The sequence below is a fragment of the Phalacrocorax carbo genome, chromosome 5 (assembly GCF_963921805.1).
Source record: "Phalacrocorax carbo chromosome 5, bPhaCar2.1, whole genome shotgun sequence".
NCBI lineage: Eukaryota > Metazoa > Chordata > Aves > Suliformes > Phalacrocoracidae > Phalacrocorax > Phalacrocorax carbo.
In genome coordinates this window covers 70,695,389-70,713,142 of record NC_087517.1, presented here as the reverse complement: position 1 = coordinate 70,713,142, position 17,754 = coordinate 70,695,389, and the positions used below count along the sequence as shown (strand labels likewise).

Below are 17,754 nucleotides of genomic sequence, written 5' to 3'. Positions count from 1 at the left end.
CTTGCTTGTGAATCCAGTGGGTTTTTTCCATATCTAAGAGCAGGCAGCAAGCTGCTCATGCCAGTCCTGCTTCAACAGCTCTTCCCATCCTCCCTGACCTGCCCAAAACACAAAGCATTAGAGGACTTGATGGTGACTTAAGGTGAAGACACAGGAAAAAAAAATGCATGTGGGGGCACCCCAGCTGCTGGGAGATTAAATTATACAGCGATGCCTTAATACTTGATCTTCCACTGCTCAGTTGGTGCCAATGCCTCAGTTTTACCAGAGCCTGGTTTTGCAAATGGTCTTCTGTCAAATTCTCTTCCAGCCAGTGCTAGAGAGGCTTTGCAGCCCCTCTCTGCTTAATCTGGGAGGTCAGCAAGTGGGTGGTGACTGGCACTGTGGCAGGATCACGAGGACAATATAAATTATTTGCTGCTTCACGCAGACTGTTGTTTTTGATAGGGCCTGGACATTACGGTTATGTTAAGTTGGCTGAGTGTTTCCTTTCCAAAGCCCACCTGGTAAAACATAACTGCTGCGCTTTGCATTTAAAGCGCGGTGATTTGGCACCGTGTCGCTTTCTGTGGCTACATGATGGTTAGAGATAAGGGATTGGGGAAAAGCAATGCATAGTTTAAGATAATTGTAAACAAAACCTCTGCTTTTCAGACTTTTAAACTTCTTATAAATAGGTGGAAGGAAAGAAGCAGACGAAACACAGAACAGATGGGTGGAAGATACCCAAAGCAGCGTTTGAAAGCACTGAGCTGACACTAGCTTTGGCCTCTCACTTGGTACCAATGTGTCTGTGCCGCTGTGATGAGAAGGGAAACGCATTTTTTTGTGTGAAGGAGGCACAACGGGAAGATCCCCAGCCCATTCCCTCCTCTCCATCACACGAGCGGTACTGTTTCATCTCAAGCCGGGGAGGACAGTTTGGGCGGGTGCCTCCACTGACTCCAAATTATGGGGAAGCCTCCCAAGTTGCAGCATCGCCTGTTGCCGTACCATCCCCACCGCCTTCCCAGTCACCCTCTTCTGTTACGAGGAGACAGGCTGGGCTCTCACTGTAAGGAGGTACATTTCCCCAGCCTGGGACCTGAAGAAGAGCCTCAGCTCCCTTGAGGCAGGGCTCTCTCACAGCCTGGGCAGGGCAGGGGAGGTTGCCATCTCTGCCCAGATGGCTCATCCATACCGCGCTGGCCCAATGTATGTGCTGTTTCATACCCAACTAGGGGCAGTGGGGAGGGCCAGGCAACCACCCATCCCAGCTTCTTAGATTCAGACTTGGAAAAGAAGGGTTTATTTGCTCTCCTGCTCTTAGGAATATTAGACAAGCTAGAACTCAAGTCCTCAGCTATCTTTCTGCAGCAAGAATCTCAGATAATGAAGGCTTTTGCAGCCAAAGGCTGGCCCTTTTTCCTGATCCCAAGGGGTTTACAATATTTGTCTTCTCAGTTCTTAAGAGATTTGTTTCCAAAAGCCTGCAGATTTCTGCAGAGACCCTGTTTGGGGCTGGTGTAATATGACAGCAACTCTTCGCAGTGACGCATACCGCCGAAACCCTCCTCCCCGCCGGCAGCTCGGAGGGAATCCCCGGCTCACGCAGATGCGCAGGGACCCCCTCAGCTGTGGGCCAGGGCCAGGTGCTCAGGGGATGGTTTACACCTGGTGACAGATGCTTCCAGGCCAACTTAAAGCCAAACTCAAGCAAACCAGAGCGCATCCTAAGTTGGCAGGGGAGAGGTTGCAGCAAACAGCTGTGCGGCAAAGTCTGGAGACCAGCCTGCAGGAGAGGGGATTGTTGGGATCAGAAAGGGTTCTCTGGATAAGTCTTTAATTGTTCTACACCGTAGTCCCTACGTGGGAACAAGAATAACCTTCCTTTGGTGGCTTTCCTTGGGCAGGCTGGAGTTTATTTGGGGCAGGACTGCCTTTCCTTGCAGCTCTCACTGGGATGGCTAATCCTAGCAAATACCAAGCCTGCAGGAAACACGGACATGAGCAAGGAGTGAGAGGGAGAACAGCCATTTTCACTCGCACACCCACATACACAAAGATGCTCACGTGAGGAATTATACAATATATCTATGTGTGTATATATATCTCTAGATATAGTTTATTTCTCACAATCCTGGTAAGAGTTACAGGTGTACTGGGAATCATTTACAGTTTCACAGCATATGGAGTGGCCATACAGCTTCTGATGTGAGTAACATACAGTGTGTAGAAAGCACACGTTTCCGACCCATCCACCCACCACTCATACAATGGGTTTTCGAAGCTAATACTAGATTCAGCTACGTAGAAAGCCTGGAAAATGTCAGGGTACAGCGTTGGGTGTCGTACAACACTGTCAGTCACAATGGGACAAGCTAAACTACTTTAATTTTCAATCTAGTATTTCTAGTCTACCTGCATTATTGCATTTATACGCTTTTTTTTTAAGTCAAAGTAAATAGAATACTATATGGGAAAGGAAAAATTCTTGACTATTTTAGGATTTGAGCTGCAGCCCATACAAAGTGTCCATAGAAGCATAGACAAGATTATAAATTCAACAAGGTATAAATTAGCTGTATAGCTTTGTGTGTAGGTAGGTGTCCATTTCCCTCCAGGAAATGTCTAGCAGCATATTGTTCCTGACAGGAAAAAAAACCAAAACCCAAACCTGTATATTGAACACAGGTAAATATGTGTCAGTGACAAGCAGGTCTGTTTGTACAGGGAAGAAATCAAGGTGTCACTCTAAAAATTACTATCGTTTGGAAAACGCGTTCAGGGGCTGACTCAAAACCCACCGACGGTGTTGGAAAGATGCCTGTGGCTTCTTTCCAGGAGGGCATCTCCCTGCTACCAGCGCTTGAGCTTCCCGTCTGACTTCCGAGGGCTTCGGATCAGTCCCTGGAAAAGTAACAGAATCCAAGCAAACCGAAAGGAAAAAAAAAAATCCCCTGTAATCTGACCTTCGAGTTCCCTTTCTACAATTTGAGTTTCTCCACAAGTTTGTAAACAACCTGCACCTACCCCTAGGAGAGAGTTGGTTTTCACTGGGGAGCTGAGATTGCACCTTTTAAAGCTTTCAGTTGAAAGGGTCCTAACTAGTGACTCGGGAAAAGGCACCAGGTTTAAGAAGGGCTGCTCAAAACTTAGTAAAGCCAAATTATTCACTTGTTGGTTTGGTTGGTTTTAACATGACAAAATTGTATGGCACCCTTATTCTTATCAAATTGCCCCAGAAACTTGACTGCTTGAAGCTGCTGTGGCAAAACCAGGGATACAACGCAGGTCTCACTGTTGCAAAGATGATTGAAGATTCCTCTCTTCCTGCTGGGAGGTTTGGTACTGGACTGACAGAAGGAACCTCTAACGTTCTTCCTGGTGTGCTGCACTGGGGCTTTATGAGACATGAAAAAAGAATGGAACGGCCTGTGAACTTCAAGCTGGGAGCAACTGCAAGAGAAACAGGAGCTGGCGGAACATGTTGGTCCAAATCCTATGTAACCCAAGTTTGGGTTGTTTTTTTTTCAGGAAAAGAAAACTATCTAATTTGAAGAGCATAGAAACAAAGAGCAGAGAGCATGAGTCCCCCAAGTTCTGCATGTCAGAGCATCCGAACAGAGCACACGCTTCACAAAGCGGCGAGCAGAACCACAGCGCAGGGTAGAGCCAAACCCACGTGCCTGGAATGCCGGCGTGACCGGTCACACGGCTTTCAGGCTTTGGGTACCGGCTTGTCAGCACGGGTGGTGGAATAAGATGTGAATTTTCAAGGTCCAGCAGTCTTACATTATTTTACCAAATGATAACACCTGAACAGCCCATTCAGACAGAAGAATCATGGTGGTCTTCTGCGTCCTCAATCCCGCAGCTAACGGAGGATGAGAGAGCGAGCTGCAGCGCGCCCCTGAACATGAGCCGATTCTTCTTGAGTGCTTGAGATCCTCTCTTCTCCACCTGCGTTTTTGGTGCTCCAGTAGCTGGAGGACTGCAGAAGCACCAGCTTCAGCCAAGTGTAGTGTATGTTCGTGCCATGTCAGCACCTCTTGAGCAGCCAGAGCACCTCACACCTGACTGGCAGGCAGGCTTCGATCCTGAGCAGAGCTTGTGGCCACGCAGTGACTCACTGACATGGAAGAGCAAGGGCAAGAAAGGGACCTTCCAGCTGTAGTCTTCTCATCTGCTGAGCTCCTGCGGCAGGCAAGAGCACCCAGCATCTTGCAGACTCAGCCCCTCAAGCCTTAACAATTAGGGCAGATGAATCTTCATATGTTGCCTGCTGTGCCACACAGCCTGCACTGCCCTTAGGTGGCTGAACCGAGCCTGTATCTTTTGGGTGCAGCCACCCAAAATCTGCCTCAGCCTTGGGGCAGGGTTTCTGCCTGGCTGTGGAGAGGCCTCATCTGCAGAGCTGCCTGGGAAGAAAGTAGGGAAAGGGAATACAGAGCAGTAGCCAAATAGGCAGTAAAGGACAAGCAGTAAATCAGATCTCTAGAAACCAATGGAGCCATGCAGTTTGTAGCAGTTGAAGATCTGGCAGGAGGAATTTGGGCATTAAAAAGGAAAGCAGGTCACAGGGCTGGACTGATGATCTAAATGAGAAGAGGAAAAAATCATCATAAAAACCCTTTGCTCAACAGATTAAACTCCCCCGGGCCAGTCAATCAAGGTAATGTGATCTGAGCTAACCACAGTGAGATGCAATAAAAGACAGAAAAATTGTGTTGGAGAGACCCAGCCAAGTCCAGGCGAATGGCACGGGGGGCATGTGCCAAGCCACAGCCTCAGATTGCAGTACCCTCAGTAGCCCCTTGCGTCATCATCTGGGCTGCTCAGTTCAAGATAATCTAGCTCAAGGAGACCAATTTTCTGTACAGCTACCTTCAGTTTGATGAACCTAGGTTAAGCACCCTCTCATTTTTGCCACATATTCACCATGACAGCTAAGACATTCTGTGCTTTTTGCCCTTAATGCCACTTAAAAAATAACTTCCCATTAATGATTAAGTAATACTTCAAATAGATAAAACTCAGGAGAGAATTAATCTCCAATTAAATGAAGACAGGAGAGGATTTAAGAAGAATAGGCCAAAACCAGTCACTGCAGGACAAGCACTTAGGGACAAATTATGGGCTGAAAACAGCAGCAATATTTAATCCACGGTAGCAGGCAGACGTTGCTCACATTGCCCTCTCCTGGCTTCTTTGTAACCAGGAGAGCGTAAATCCTGAAGTACGTGGGTGGTACCGCATCCCCCTGCCCGGAAGATTGGTGCACAGGCTTCAGTGCTTTCTGCCGTGGAGTCATCAGTCAAGTGCCACTCATAAGACCTAAAATGTGTGGGCAGCCCAGGTCAGATCTCCAGCGTCAGAGGGTTTCTCCCGAAAAGAGTAAAGGACAAAATACCCCTGGTATAAATAACACGAAATACCCCATTTCCTGCCTCCCGTGCTGAGAATTTAACTTAGATACAGAATTTATTATGCAGATCAAAACCAATTCTCTTCATGAAGGGAGGCGCCCAGCCCAGAAGGCAGAACTGCAGTCAGTTCATGACAAAGACTCACGATGTTGTTGCCTGCCCCTATGGAAGACGGCTCTTCCTGCCTGGGGAGATTTCTCCCGGCTCTGTGGTGAAGTGAATGAGACCCCAGTAAGATGCTGCGAGGCTTGGGAAAGGAGCCAGCATCCCTGCTCTAGCATGATGTCCCAGACTAGGAGGGTAAAAGTGTGCATAAGTTGGATTTTCAGTCATTTTCATAGCAAAGCACATGAAAAGAGACCGGAGCCTTTCAAAACGCCCAAATCATAAACTTGTAATTTCCCTTAATCATACAAAGCCGGCTGTCGAAAACTTAACGGTTAGTGAAGCAAGAAAGAGACCTGTAATGTTGAACAGATCCAGCAGAATTTCATCTGGAAAAGTCCGTTAGCAAAGGTAAATTTCCATGGCGTTGGAGTCGGTCATTTTCACTTTTTTCTGAGAAAAAAAAATAGATGTGGGTAGGATGTAAAAGTTGATGTGTCCTTACCAAAGCTGTTAAGATAATGTCACGTGCTTTTTTTCTCTGCAGTTCCCTGCACTGTTTCTTGTACTCTCCCAAATCACTGACTTGAAGCTTTTTGTAGAGCTCATTGGAATTCCAAGAATTTCACCTTTCAAATACATCTTTACATTGCCTCCCTTTTTTGGTTTGCTTCTTGAAGAATAATTTTTCTCTCAAATCTCAGGACTGTTATGTTCAACCAATTCTAAGAATACAGAGAAGGATGTCCATTTCAAAACCCCAGTGGCATTTCCAAGAAAGGAAGGGAAATTTTTAAGGCAGAAATCATCTCTTCTCACCAACTCTAGGGTTTTTTTTTATTAGTTACTGTTTTTACACAAATATTGATGTAGGCATAAGCATGGCCATGAGCACAGCTGCCTCAGTTAATACCAGAGACTTTCCTTACACTCAGCAGGACTAAGGAATGTTTTAGTCAGTTTAAGAAACTACGTCATTGAGATGACTTTACATTTTACAGTGACCTGCGATCATATCCCTGGTGCCAATAACATCCAAAGGCCTGATCAGAGCACAGTGAAGCCAATGGAATGACTGCCCTTGTTTTCAGTACCCTATGGATCAGCCCCTAAACTTTGTTTCACCAGAGATATAAACCCATTTTTAATTTATCACTCAACCTAATGGAGCTAAGAAATACTTCAGGGCAAGTGACTGCTCAGCGCTTTAAGCACAAGCCCGAGGTGACCAGCACCTGCCAGAAGGCATTCTTACCCTCCTGAAAATGCTGCTACATTTTCCTTTGGCTTCCAGATTTGTTCACCTCCTACAGCGGAACTGTTAGGAATAATGGGACTTATCCATAGTGTATTAAATTGGTAGAAAAAAGAAGCAGAATTGTAATCCATGTCATCTTTCCTAAAGCTAGAAGCATCAAAAGCCTTCTAGTAAGCAGTCCAAGGGAGCGTAATGACATCTTTGTATTAACTAAAACTTCTAGCTCCCTAAAAAGAGATTGAGATCAGGTGTAGTCATTGAATCCAGGTTTTAGTGCTAAGCTACAGTGTCTGAAGTTAGTTTTGCAAATTTGTAATTTATAGACTTTATCAAAAGAGTAAACTAGCAATCTAGATCTCTTCAAATCCCAAGCACAGACTCTGATTAGTTTTAAGCGTTAATTCATTCTCCCCCACGGAGATATCACTAGAAGGACTTCATATCACAAACACCACACAAAGAATAACATCAAGCAAATAACGGCATGTGCTCAGTACGAGAAAAGACAACTATTTATTTAGCACAGCGAGTTCAGTCATTTAAGCCTTCTGCTTCGACAAATTTGGTTTCAATCTTGCTTCGGTTCTGAGAGAGGTGAATTTGCTCTTCTCAGCCTAGTTCTCGCTGGACTTTTTTCTTTTTTTTTCCTCAAAATGAAACCACCGCACAGCCTGGCACATTAAGGCAGAACAGGAGGTGTTTGCTAAAAGGATGTCATTTGCAAGTCAGGACTGAAGTGCATCGCCCCATCTGCGTGCTTAGGAGCTTGTATGGCATCTATGCTTGATCTACCTGACTCAAACCAGCACTAGACCCACACTTCGAAAAGCGCTACGACACAGTCCAGTATAGACTAAAAGTGCCTTATTTTAAAGCGAGTAGCCCACACGACTATCCAGGGAGGGGAAGAGTAATTCTGAGCTTCTAGCACAACAGGCACATCGTACATTCAGCAGTTCACTAGCCATACATTCTTTGCACTGAGAAGAAACCAGGACCAAAAAGGAATTCAGGTGCTGCATGGCATGATGCAAATGGCACAAAAGAAAAAAGACATCACAGACACTTTGTGTGAATGCAAGTGAAGGGTCATCTCCAGGTTCACGTGTTTTTTCCCACCAGACTACGATAACATAAACATATATGTATGTATACATACATAGGCGGGATATTCAAGGCAGGGTGGTGTATATACACATACACAAACACAGGTGTTTTCCAAACCAAACAGCCAAAGAGGTTCCAGGTGATGAATCTGGACATCAGAGGGAAAATCCCTCACGAACAGGACATGCCACGTTCGCCGCCTCGGGAGGGTTTGCACGTGGTTACGTACCCAGATGAGGAGCTGCAGTCCCGTCACCACCTCTGGGGTCTGTTTCTGGATGAAATTACTGGCCTTGCATCTGAGCGCTCTAAGGGCGGGGGGGGTTGAAGGTGGACAGAAATGGTTAAGGCCCACGTCGGCTGAGAACTGTTTTTCCCCTCTTCTGTTGCCAAAGGGTAAGTCAAGGAAATAAAAACACTTTAGAAAGTAAAATAGGAGAACCAAATGAAGCAGGTGGTTTTTTTTTCTCCCCCTCTATCTATGCTGGTCAGGGCAGAATAGATAGATGCTATATCTGTAATGTTGTCACACACTGCTAAAAAAAAAATTCATATGCTGGGGTGAGAGAGAGGGAACAGACAGGACAGGTAGAAGCATCTCTTGAAGACAGGCCTCCCACTTGCAAACAGAAGTCGCTGCCTGAAAATCACCACCCTACTTTAGCAAAACCTCAATCAGAGCAGAGGTGGCCGGTTTCCCTTCCTCATGAGCAACGTAAGCAAAATTTCCCTACAGCCAAGAGCTTTGTGCTTCAGAGATCCAAGGGAAGGGCCCCAGACTCTCAGTGATGCAGCAGCATCACCACATCCTCTCGCAAAGCCCTGCTGCAGTCGCTGCAAGGAAGCCGTGCTGGGACTGCTTCTGCACTATATTCACTCACATCTCTGCTTTCCAAATACCTTTCCTTCTCCTTTGCTATTGCCACCCTCCCCTTCCACGCCCCCCCTCCCCCCCCATAACCTCTGAACATCTGTTAAACAGGATGAGGGGACATCACTTCTCTAGACAAAAGTGGTGTTACAGAAACACCCCACCACAGACCCTTCTGCTTCAAACTGAAGAACTTCACCAGGCTGCGAGTGACATACTGCTACAAGGAGACACCCGCAGGACAGGCAAAGAGTGCTTTCAGCTACCAGGGTTTCAGCTGGGGCTGTAGTGCTCGTTCCAAAACCCCCTGTAAACCCAACATGCCCACCCCTTGTCTCTGTACTGTTAAAGGTAGAGGTAGACATTAAACTTCAGCCGCATGCAGCCTGCTGTTCATCAGAAGACAGCATCTGATACCCCCAGAGGCTGTGCGCCTTCGGGAATATTTTATGAGCCTTGGGGAAAAGAGGATGACAAATCTCACCATAGGAATGGGCTGGGCTGCACCAAAAGGCCTTTTGTTTGGGGAAGCCGTATTCATTCAGCACACCAAATCTGGAGGTAAATAAGACATGAGCCAAGAGAAGAACTGCCAGATCAGGTTATACACACCCCCATCCTATCCAGCAAGCTTGCCAGAAGCAGCTACTGCAAAAGCAGTACCTGGGGAACATACGCCTTTCTCTGGCCCTGTACCCACTGAATTTATACATCCAGGCTCAGCTAAAGATGTACGACTTGGGCTCTTTAACTGAACTCACACCACCTTGTCACCACCTCTTGCTAGTCATCACTCCAAAACCCTGCCTGTTAGCTGCAACGGCTGCTGAGCTCTGGAGACTTTGCAGTTTTGAGCTCATCTAATTTCTGACCTAATTTGAAAACAAGGTGTAAGGTCTTTTTCATAAGACACTCTTTTGCAGTAGCACAGCAGCCAAGAGGAGTCTAATGGAAACTTTCAGAATAAGGACATCTGCCCTTTTCTTGGTATTAGGGGAAGGGGATCAGCCAGTGCACTAAAACCCCCTCTCATCACCTGCCTTCCTTCTCCCCTTCATAAGGTCTGGCTTTAGAGCCAAGGTTCTCAGCAATGAAATCAGGCTTTTCCCAAGGGCTGAGAATTTGTTTCCATTTCCAAAGCTCGGAGGAATCTCAAATCCCTGCTACCGCCATAGGAGGGAGGTAAGAAATCCCCCCAGGACAGACTTCCAGTGCCCTTATAGAGGGTTTCCTTGGTATAAAGCAAGTCAGTCTTATTCTCATGGGATCCCAGGTCCTCTCTGCCCCTAAAACCAGCTCCTGTCTCCACTTTTTCAACACTCTCATGTACAGACACCATAGCCTTCAGTGGGGGAGGGGGGAAAGCAGGTGAAAGGCCTGATCCAAAGCCCAAAGAAATGAACAGAAAGAGTCCAGCTGACCTCGAGGGAGTTTGGGCAGAGGCCACAGCATCCTGCAAAGCCCCACCTAACTTTAAGAAATACTAGATCCAAAACAAAGTCTCTCCTATCCCCAAACGCTGCCCATATGACCTTGGCGAGCCATGGGATCCTGAAGGCTGCCTACCAACGTGCAAGAAACCAAGCAGATGGCAGTTGCTTGAAGTCGGCGTGGGACTTTGCCAGCTATCTTCATGTGCTAGCTGCGCTGTCGGTCACGGTACGGCCCCTCCTCTCACTCCCCCGCTGGCAGCTCAGCCAGAGAAATGACTTGGTGTGATGTCCCAGGCTGAACACTCAGCCCTACCATGCTGCAGTCTCAGCCTCCAGCTGCAGCCTGTTTTCTCTGGGGCACTTTTGAGTTGGGTTTTTAAAAGTAGGTTGATGAGTAGCAGGTACACAAGATATCTATTAGAGATCACACTTCACTTTTTGGGTCAAGGAGCTGCCTTTTGCCTGTGCTTGCCCAGTGGTTCCCCTGCCCCAGAGGTGCTGGATAAACACCAGCCCAACACACTGTGACAGGCAAACCAGGTCTTAGCACTAGGCTCCGTCTCCCCTTACATCATCTTTACCACAACCCAACTTAGAAACAAACCAAACAGAAACCAAAACACAAAGCGGGGACTGTGGATGGGACGTAGAACACTCTGGACTTGAGAACAGGGGACTGCAAGAGAGGTGGGGGTGTCTCCCAGGGAGGACAGCAGGGGAGGGGAGGGGACACCGTCATTTACACCGATCAGGAGAAGCTGTAATCTATACACAGTGGTATAAGCCAAGATATATTACATGAAAGAACACACTGAGTGCATGGAGTTACCCACACTGGGTCAAACTGGCACAGTTGTCTTGAACAAGACTCTTGAGTTGCAGTTGGTGTTTGTTGTTGACCTATCTAGCTCTCTCTCTATATATAGATATGTATAGAATTTTTCTGCATGCATTTGTCTCAAAAGGAGCTGTACAGCTGGGTTGGGTTTCTCATCCCCACCCCGTCTCGGTCTTCATTTTTTCCGGGCTAGGAACACCGCTCCCACAATCACCGCGAGCGCAGCCACTGCCACTCCTCCGATGATGATCAAGGGCTTCACGTTATCGAAGATGCTGCCTGGTGACTCCTCGGAGCCGTTTCCCTTGTGGTCAGAGTCAGGGGACTGGCCGGTGGCCTCTTGTGTCTCCGTGGCAGCGGAGCTGGGTTTCAGGTTGCTGTGGTTGTTCACGACGGCAGCATCACCACCAGCCTTCTTGGTGGCAGCGGCAGGAGCAGGCTGCTCTTTGGGGATCTCCTTCTTGTCTGCATTTGTGGCAGGCCCAGGGTTGGGCTTTTCTGGCTTTCCGGAGCTGGGGGCCTTGGCATCAGGTTTGTTTCCACTTCGGACGTTGCCTTTGGAATCCATCCCTATGAGCGCTGTCGGTAGCAACTGGACACCACGTGTGCGGGGCAGTCCCAGCTCTTCTTTGCCCAGCTGCTGGAGAAAGCAGACGAGCCACCTGAGCTCAACCCCTGGGAGTGGTTGTCTTGGGGCGATTCTCACACCGGCAGTGTCCTATCTGGACATGATACAGCACCTGGAAGAGGAAGCAGAGCCATGAGAGGTGAGTGAAAGGACAAAGCAAGCCAGTGCCATGCTACCTGGAGGCAACAAAGGAGGACCAAAGGCAAAACTGGAAAACCATTGCCTCTTTTTTAGTAACTGTGAGCTGTATTCAAAGTATCTACTCCAGCACCCGTACCAGCAAGAACATCAAAAAAGTTGGATTGACTGTCATCCACAGCTGCCACAACTAGGCTCCGTATGCGATCAGCTCCATCCTGCCCACATACATGATGCCATTTGGCAGTGCCAAGATACTCACATCCAACCAAATAAACCTTATTTTTCATCTGCTCACCACAGCTCCCTTCCTCCTGCGTAAGGAAAGAACATTTTGTTTGATGGGAAGACAGATCAATAGCTCCTCCCTGCTTGTATCTCACCCTCTACCCTTCTTTTTGCAGCATTATCCCAAGTTAAGTTTAGGAAGTGGTTAATATGTGATCTTGTGCGATACTTTCTATGCAGATGAGTACTGCAGGAAAAAAAACCAAACCGGATTCACTTTTCAGTTATAGGTATCAGCTACAAGGATTATCGCTGTCAGCATTTCTGGTGGAGCTACAGCAAAACAAGGCAAGTGCCAGATCCTCAGCTGGTACAAATCAGTGTATTGACTCTAGTGCAGCTGCCTGAATTTACTGTAAAGCTGGATCTCACGGCGATTGAGAGATCTCACGCCTGTCTCCTTGCAGCGGTTAGCTGGGCTTGCCTGCAGAGCTGAGCAGGATGTCAGAAGTACTGCAGGTGATGAGCCGGAGCCATTTTCCCCAGGGGACTGATGAAAGCAGCGAAGAGCATGGCTGCATCCGGAGAACTCAGCAAACAGACAAAGTGGGCTTCAAAGGGTAATAAAAACACAACCACCATCACCCAGGCAAGCCTCGCTAGGCAGCGATTGAGGCAGGGTGAGCTGGGAGATGGAGCTCCCGAGGCTACACCTCTGCACGATGGGAGGAGAGCAGACGGCCGCTGGGCAGTTTGCCGTCACGCCTCCGATGGTGCGGCACCACGTCAACTCTGAACTTGGGAAATAATGAGTAAACAGGAGGCAGCAGTCAGATCTGAGTCGCCTGCTTCATTACCTTCCTGCTGACCTTCAGCGCTGCCAGGAGCCTGCTGAGAGCTTTCTACCTGCTAAGTGAAATATGAGCTTATTAGCTGCCTGGATTTGGAAATAAAGAGGCTCCTCAAAAACCCCTATAGACAGACGTTTCTTCTGAAGCTGCTCAGAGTGCAAATCACTCCTTTAATGACAGGCAGGAGGAAGGTCCCAGGGTTGCAGCAATGGTCTGTGCTGCTGACTCTTCTGAGAAGCAGGCTAACAAATATGACTTTTTAATCTCCATCCAGGCAGAAACGCTGGTCTTGAGGAAACCTACTCACAGAAATGCCAGGTTTGGGTCCAGAGCAAAACTGGGCAACATCTTATGGCTTGGTACAAGATAGAAACTACCCCGTCTCCTGCTCTCCCTTACAAGCCATTGCTTGAATGCCACCGTCTTCTCCAATGCCAGTCAACTAGAGTTGACTGAGGGAACAGCAGCACCAAAATCATGGAAGTCCATAGCTCTCATGCCACACCAGGATACTAGGCTGTCTGAAAGGTTGGCACTAAGCCTAGGAGAGCAGTCTCGGCTCTTCCTGTGACATGGAGATGGGACAAGCACTTCCAGAAGGCTTTCCACAGGACCTACCCTACGCATCTCCCTTAGAATGAAATTTAGCTGGAGAGAATTTGCTGAGATGGAGCCTGAAGTCTCCAAAAGGCATTAGGTCATCCAAGCTGGCCAGTTTTGAAATAAAACATTGAAAGGTGAGAGGCAGATCATCTGCCCCCAGGTTTCATAGCCAGTGTTAAGCAGGATAATTGCTACTCTTCCCTTAGATTTTTTTTTTTTTCCCAATTCAGTCTAACTCCAAGCTCTTCCCATGGAATTAAAAAAAATAATCAAACTAGCTCTTGTTTAAAAAAACAGCCCTCAGATTTCCCTAGCAGCTCTACATGGGCCAGATCTACTTTGGGTATAAAAAAAGCATAGTCTCTGACTGCAGCTGAGCAATACATTTCTGAGTTTGCGATATTAAACCATTTTGGAAATCCATAAGACCACCCTCCCCTCACCCTTCTCTGAAGACGTATCATACTCTTGGGTATCTCGTACCATACAAACACAATCCCAGAAGCTCACCCAGCTTAAGACCCTCTCTGTGGCTTGGGACTTGGTAGTTAAACATATGGTCCTGGACAAGTGCAAGGATATTTCCCCCTCCTTGCTCATTTTGTAATATTTCTGTATGTACCACCTGCCTCACCTTTTCCTTCCTGCTGCCTCCAAAGAGCATTCACACTGTTCTGCTCAGCAGAAACCCTATGTACATCCAGGGCTATATTCCTATGTGCCGAGGCTGCACACAGTCACTCACAGGGCTCTGCTCTTCTGGTTTGGGAGCAATTTATCCTCATTTTACATCTGCTACAACCATGACACAAAAAGAAATAGTAAGCAGGGCCCAAGCCTGAAGCAGGCTTAGAGGTTAAAGCAGGGAGAGTCAGATTCATCATGTCATAAATATGCTCAGTTGCTTTTATATCTATTAGCTGGGCTGCTCACACACTCTCTAGTATTTGTGCAATTATGTTATACCAACCAAGTATTAAACATCTGCTGCTTTCCCTAGAAAAGCTAGGTGCAGCCTACAGAGGTGGTAGGGGTGATTCACAGAGGGGGCAAACTGGAGCCTCTGCTGAGAAACGGAGGTGCTGCACAGCCCAAGTACCCCAGTTTATCCATATCCTCTCTCATTCACACCCCTGGTTGATCAGGTCTGCATTCCAGATTCGTGGAAGCAGGAAAGCTGGTTTTGCTCAGCGCCTACACTGTGCTGTGGAGCCTTGTCCCGCGGCCGTGCCCTGCGCTGCTACGAACAGCTCATTAAAGGATTTCTTTATTTCTAAGCAAGTTTCCACTAAAAGCAACACAAGCCCCTCATGCAGATCAGAAAAGGTTTTTAAAAGATGAAGAAGCCAAACTAAGCCAAAAATCAATATCAGTAGTTCTTAAATGTCCATGTGAAAGGGCCTCTGTCAGTGGTTTTCCATCACTGGAACTCACCACAGAACCACCCAGCATCCCTCCAGACCCTTTGGCTTGGTTGAGCTGCTGCTGCTGTCAAACACTGCATCCGAGAAGCTCAGGCACCCTTTCTGCCCCCATCAGCTGCAGCACAGCTACCAGAGCCACTGGCTGGGTCAGCATCATGCTGGCTTGCCCTCCTCCTCCAGACCCAGGGTACTCTTCGCAGCACATCCTCTTCCATCACAGTACTTAACCCCCTTCTGTATGTTATTAGCTAGCTCCCAAGCAGACTCCCTACCCGGGGCATCATTCCCTCTTTCCTTTTGCTCTCCTTCGCCTTTCCAGTCCTGCACCTTCAAGTGCACGAGCATGTGCTCATCTGTAACACCTCTGAGTCCCACAGACTGAAAAGAAAGGTGCTTTCCTCATTTTCAAGAGCTAAGCGTGCACATACAGGCTGAGGATTTTTCCCCAGCCCTTTGTCTCCTCCTCTTCCCTCATTCTATCACACAAGTTCTCTAATGGCCTGTTTCTCCCCCTTTGCTTTTTTCTTTATAGCTCGTCACATCTATTTATTCCTCCCTTCTCTCCCCTCCTCAGTGGCTGTCTCCACCTGTCTACCCATTCCTCCCCCTTCCAGCCCCCTCTTTGCCTCCCACACAGACAGCAGCATTTGAGAATAAGGTTCTGTGAGAAAAGAGGCTTAATTCCCTCCATTCCCCCCCCCCCCCCCCCCCCCCCCCATGATATTTCTTTGTTTAACAATCTGTGCCTTTTCAGGAAGGTTTTTTCACTTCCCAGCCTGGGAAAAAGCCTGTTAGCTGCTGGCAAAAGGGAGCAGGAATCATTAAACCAGTGATCAAGGAGAAAAAGCAAAAGAAAAGCTCTCCAAATTCTTGCTGCTGCAAGAAGCAGCACGCAAAACCACAGCCCCTCCTGGGGCAGTTCTGGTTGTTGCAGCTCTCAAGGTCGGTGCAGTCAGACTCACCGGTGCAACAAGCTGGCTCCAGCCAAAGCAACAGGGTCAATGGAAGGAACAGCTTTCCTCAGCCCCCTGAAGGGCACCTTTTCTGCCTCACCCCTCCCTCCCCAGCAAATTAGCAAATACATCTATTCATCTGTCTCCTGTGTGCGCAGATGAAAGCTGCATCAATCCTGCACCAAATGGAGCAGATGAGTCATTGCTGGCTTTACCATATCACCGTTAGAAGGTCCTCTTCCCTCTGCAGAGACCAGCCCCGTCCCCAAGCCCTATAATCTTCCCCTCGCTGTTTTGAGTTGGAAGGGAAAAGCCAGCAACTTTGCAAGTCCGAGCAGCTCCTACAGGGTGTGGGGTCCGGGGCACGGTGGGAAGCTGCACCCCGCAGACGCGCGTAGGGCCACAGCAGCGCCGAGCGTGGGGCTCAGACGTAGGGGTCTTGCCTCCTCCGCAAAAAGCAGACCATTTCCATTGGGTCCTCGGCTGCTACACTGACACTGTCAGCACGAAAGACTCCAGTGCAGTGGGGTTACGGATCTGAATTTGTACTTGCAGCAAAGGTCCATCCGCACCATCCAGGTGTCCCCTGAAAACATCAGTCTCAAATAGCTACTGACCACGTCTGACCTGTAGCAATGCTGTGCAGAAAGAGCCAGAAATGGCAGACAAGACCTTATATATCCTCACATCTTCTTCCTTGCCCCCTAATCTCCCTTTCACTTCTTTGCCATTCCTATCTGTCTGAAAAAAGGCAAGAAGGTTTGCCTTTTTGGGGCAAAGAGGGGGGTTACGAGTAACAAAGTCCCATTTTCCTAATGGCATGGACTGTGTTGGCTTTTAGGCCAAGAGCTAAACAGGTCCCTACTACTAGGCAAGCATTAATGCTTCTTCTTGCCTCACCTCCACTGTCAGCCCCCAAGCCCCTTAGCTTGAAGCAGCTGAACCATGGCAAAGACCATCCTGCGACTCCACATTGCTTGAGCCAGGCATGGTAGTAGCCTGCTTAACTCCCACAGGTTGGGGACAGAGGTTGTCTGCAAGGAGACAAGGTCTGCAACCAAGCCTGCTCTCAGTTCCCTCTGAAATTAAATAGCTGGAAGTTAGTGACAGTTAAAAGCACTCTGCAGTGCTGGAGGAGATGGCTTGTGCCTCTTGGGACCAGGCCCATCCTTCCTGAAGCTAAGGGAGGGCTTTGAACCTGAGAACAAGACCCAATGCTGTCCTACTCATATTTTTCAGTCAGTTGCTCTTACACCAACACAGTGAAAGGTTTTCAGTGTCATGGAGAAAAAAAACATATGCTGAATACCAATTAATTTCAGGTTCCTTCAGCAGGTTCTGAAAGTCTCAGCTGGCATGTCTACATTTGGTCATTTAAGACCAAACTAGCTTTCTGAGGGACAGCAAAGGGCCCTCTTCTCAGCAGCTTCCCTTTGAGTGCAATTTGCACCTGCCAAAACTGGCTCACAGGGCTGAATTACCATCACAGACTCAGGCGCCGGCTCCAGCTGGTAGGTGAAGAGCAGGTAATTTTAGACTGACATCGTCTGCAGATCTTGTTCCTGTGGCAGTTTGCCCACGTAAACAGGAAAATTAGAATTTGGGCACTTCAAAGAGGCACCTGAAAATACATAGCTTCCTGAAAGGGGAAGAGAAAAACCACAAAAGCAGTGCTCTGGCTACAAAAGGTAAGGCAGCTATGAATTGAAGTGACTGGGACCAGGCTGTTAGAAGTGGGGGGCGTTACTGGGGGGAATCAAGTGCTGCCACAGGCTTCCTACGTGACCTTCACATGTCAAATTCTCCTTCAGTACTTCATGAAAATTGAACCAATGTGATACAGGGGCTGAACTCACCCATGTGAGATCCTCAGATGGAAGACAGCATGGTCAGATGGAGCATTACCATC

The 17,754-nt window shown here is 47.9% G+C and overlaps 1 protein-coding gene across 4 annotated transcripts in view; it reads right to left on the bottom strand.

Moving 5' to 3' along the window:
• Nucleotides 1-8,823: 8,823 nt before the first annotated feature.
• CEND1 (cell cycle exit and neuronal differentiation 1) overlaps nt 8,824-17,754 on the bottom strand; it is a 16,713-nt gene continuing 7,782 nt past the window's right edge. For all 4 annotated transcript variants that reach the window (XM_064453073.1, XM_064453074.1, XM_064453072.1 and 1 more), the window contains exon 2: nt 8,824-11,760. In XM_064453073.1, the coding sequence (XP_064309143.1) occupies nt 11,196-11,588 (393 nt within the window). In that variant the 5' untranslated portion in view covers nt 11,589-11,760 and the 3' untranslated portion in view covers nt 8,824-11,195. The remainder of the gene's footprint in view (nt 11,761-17,754) is intronic.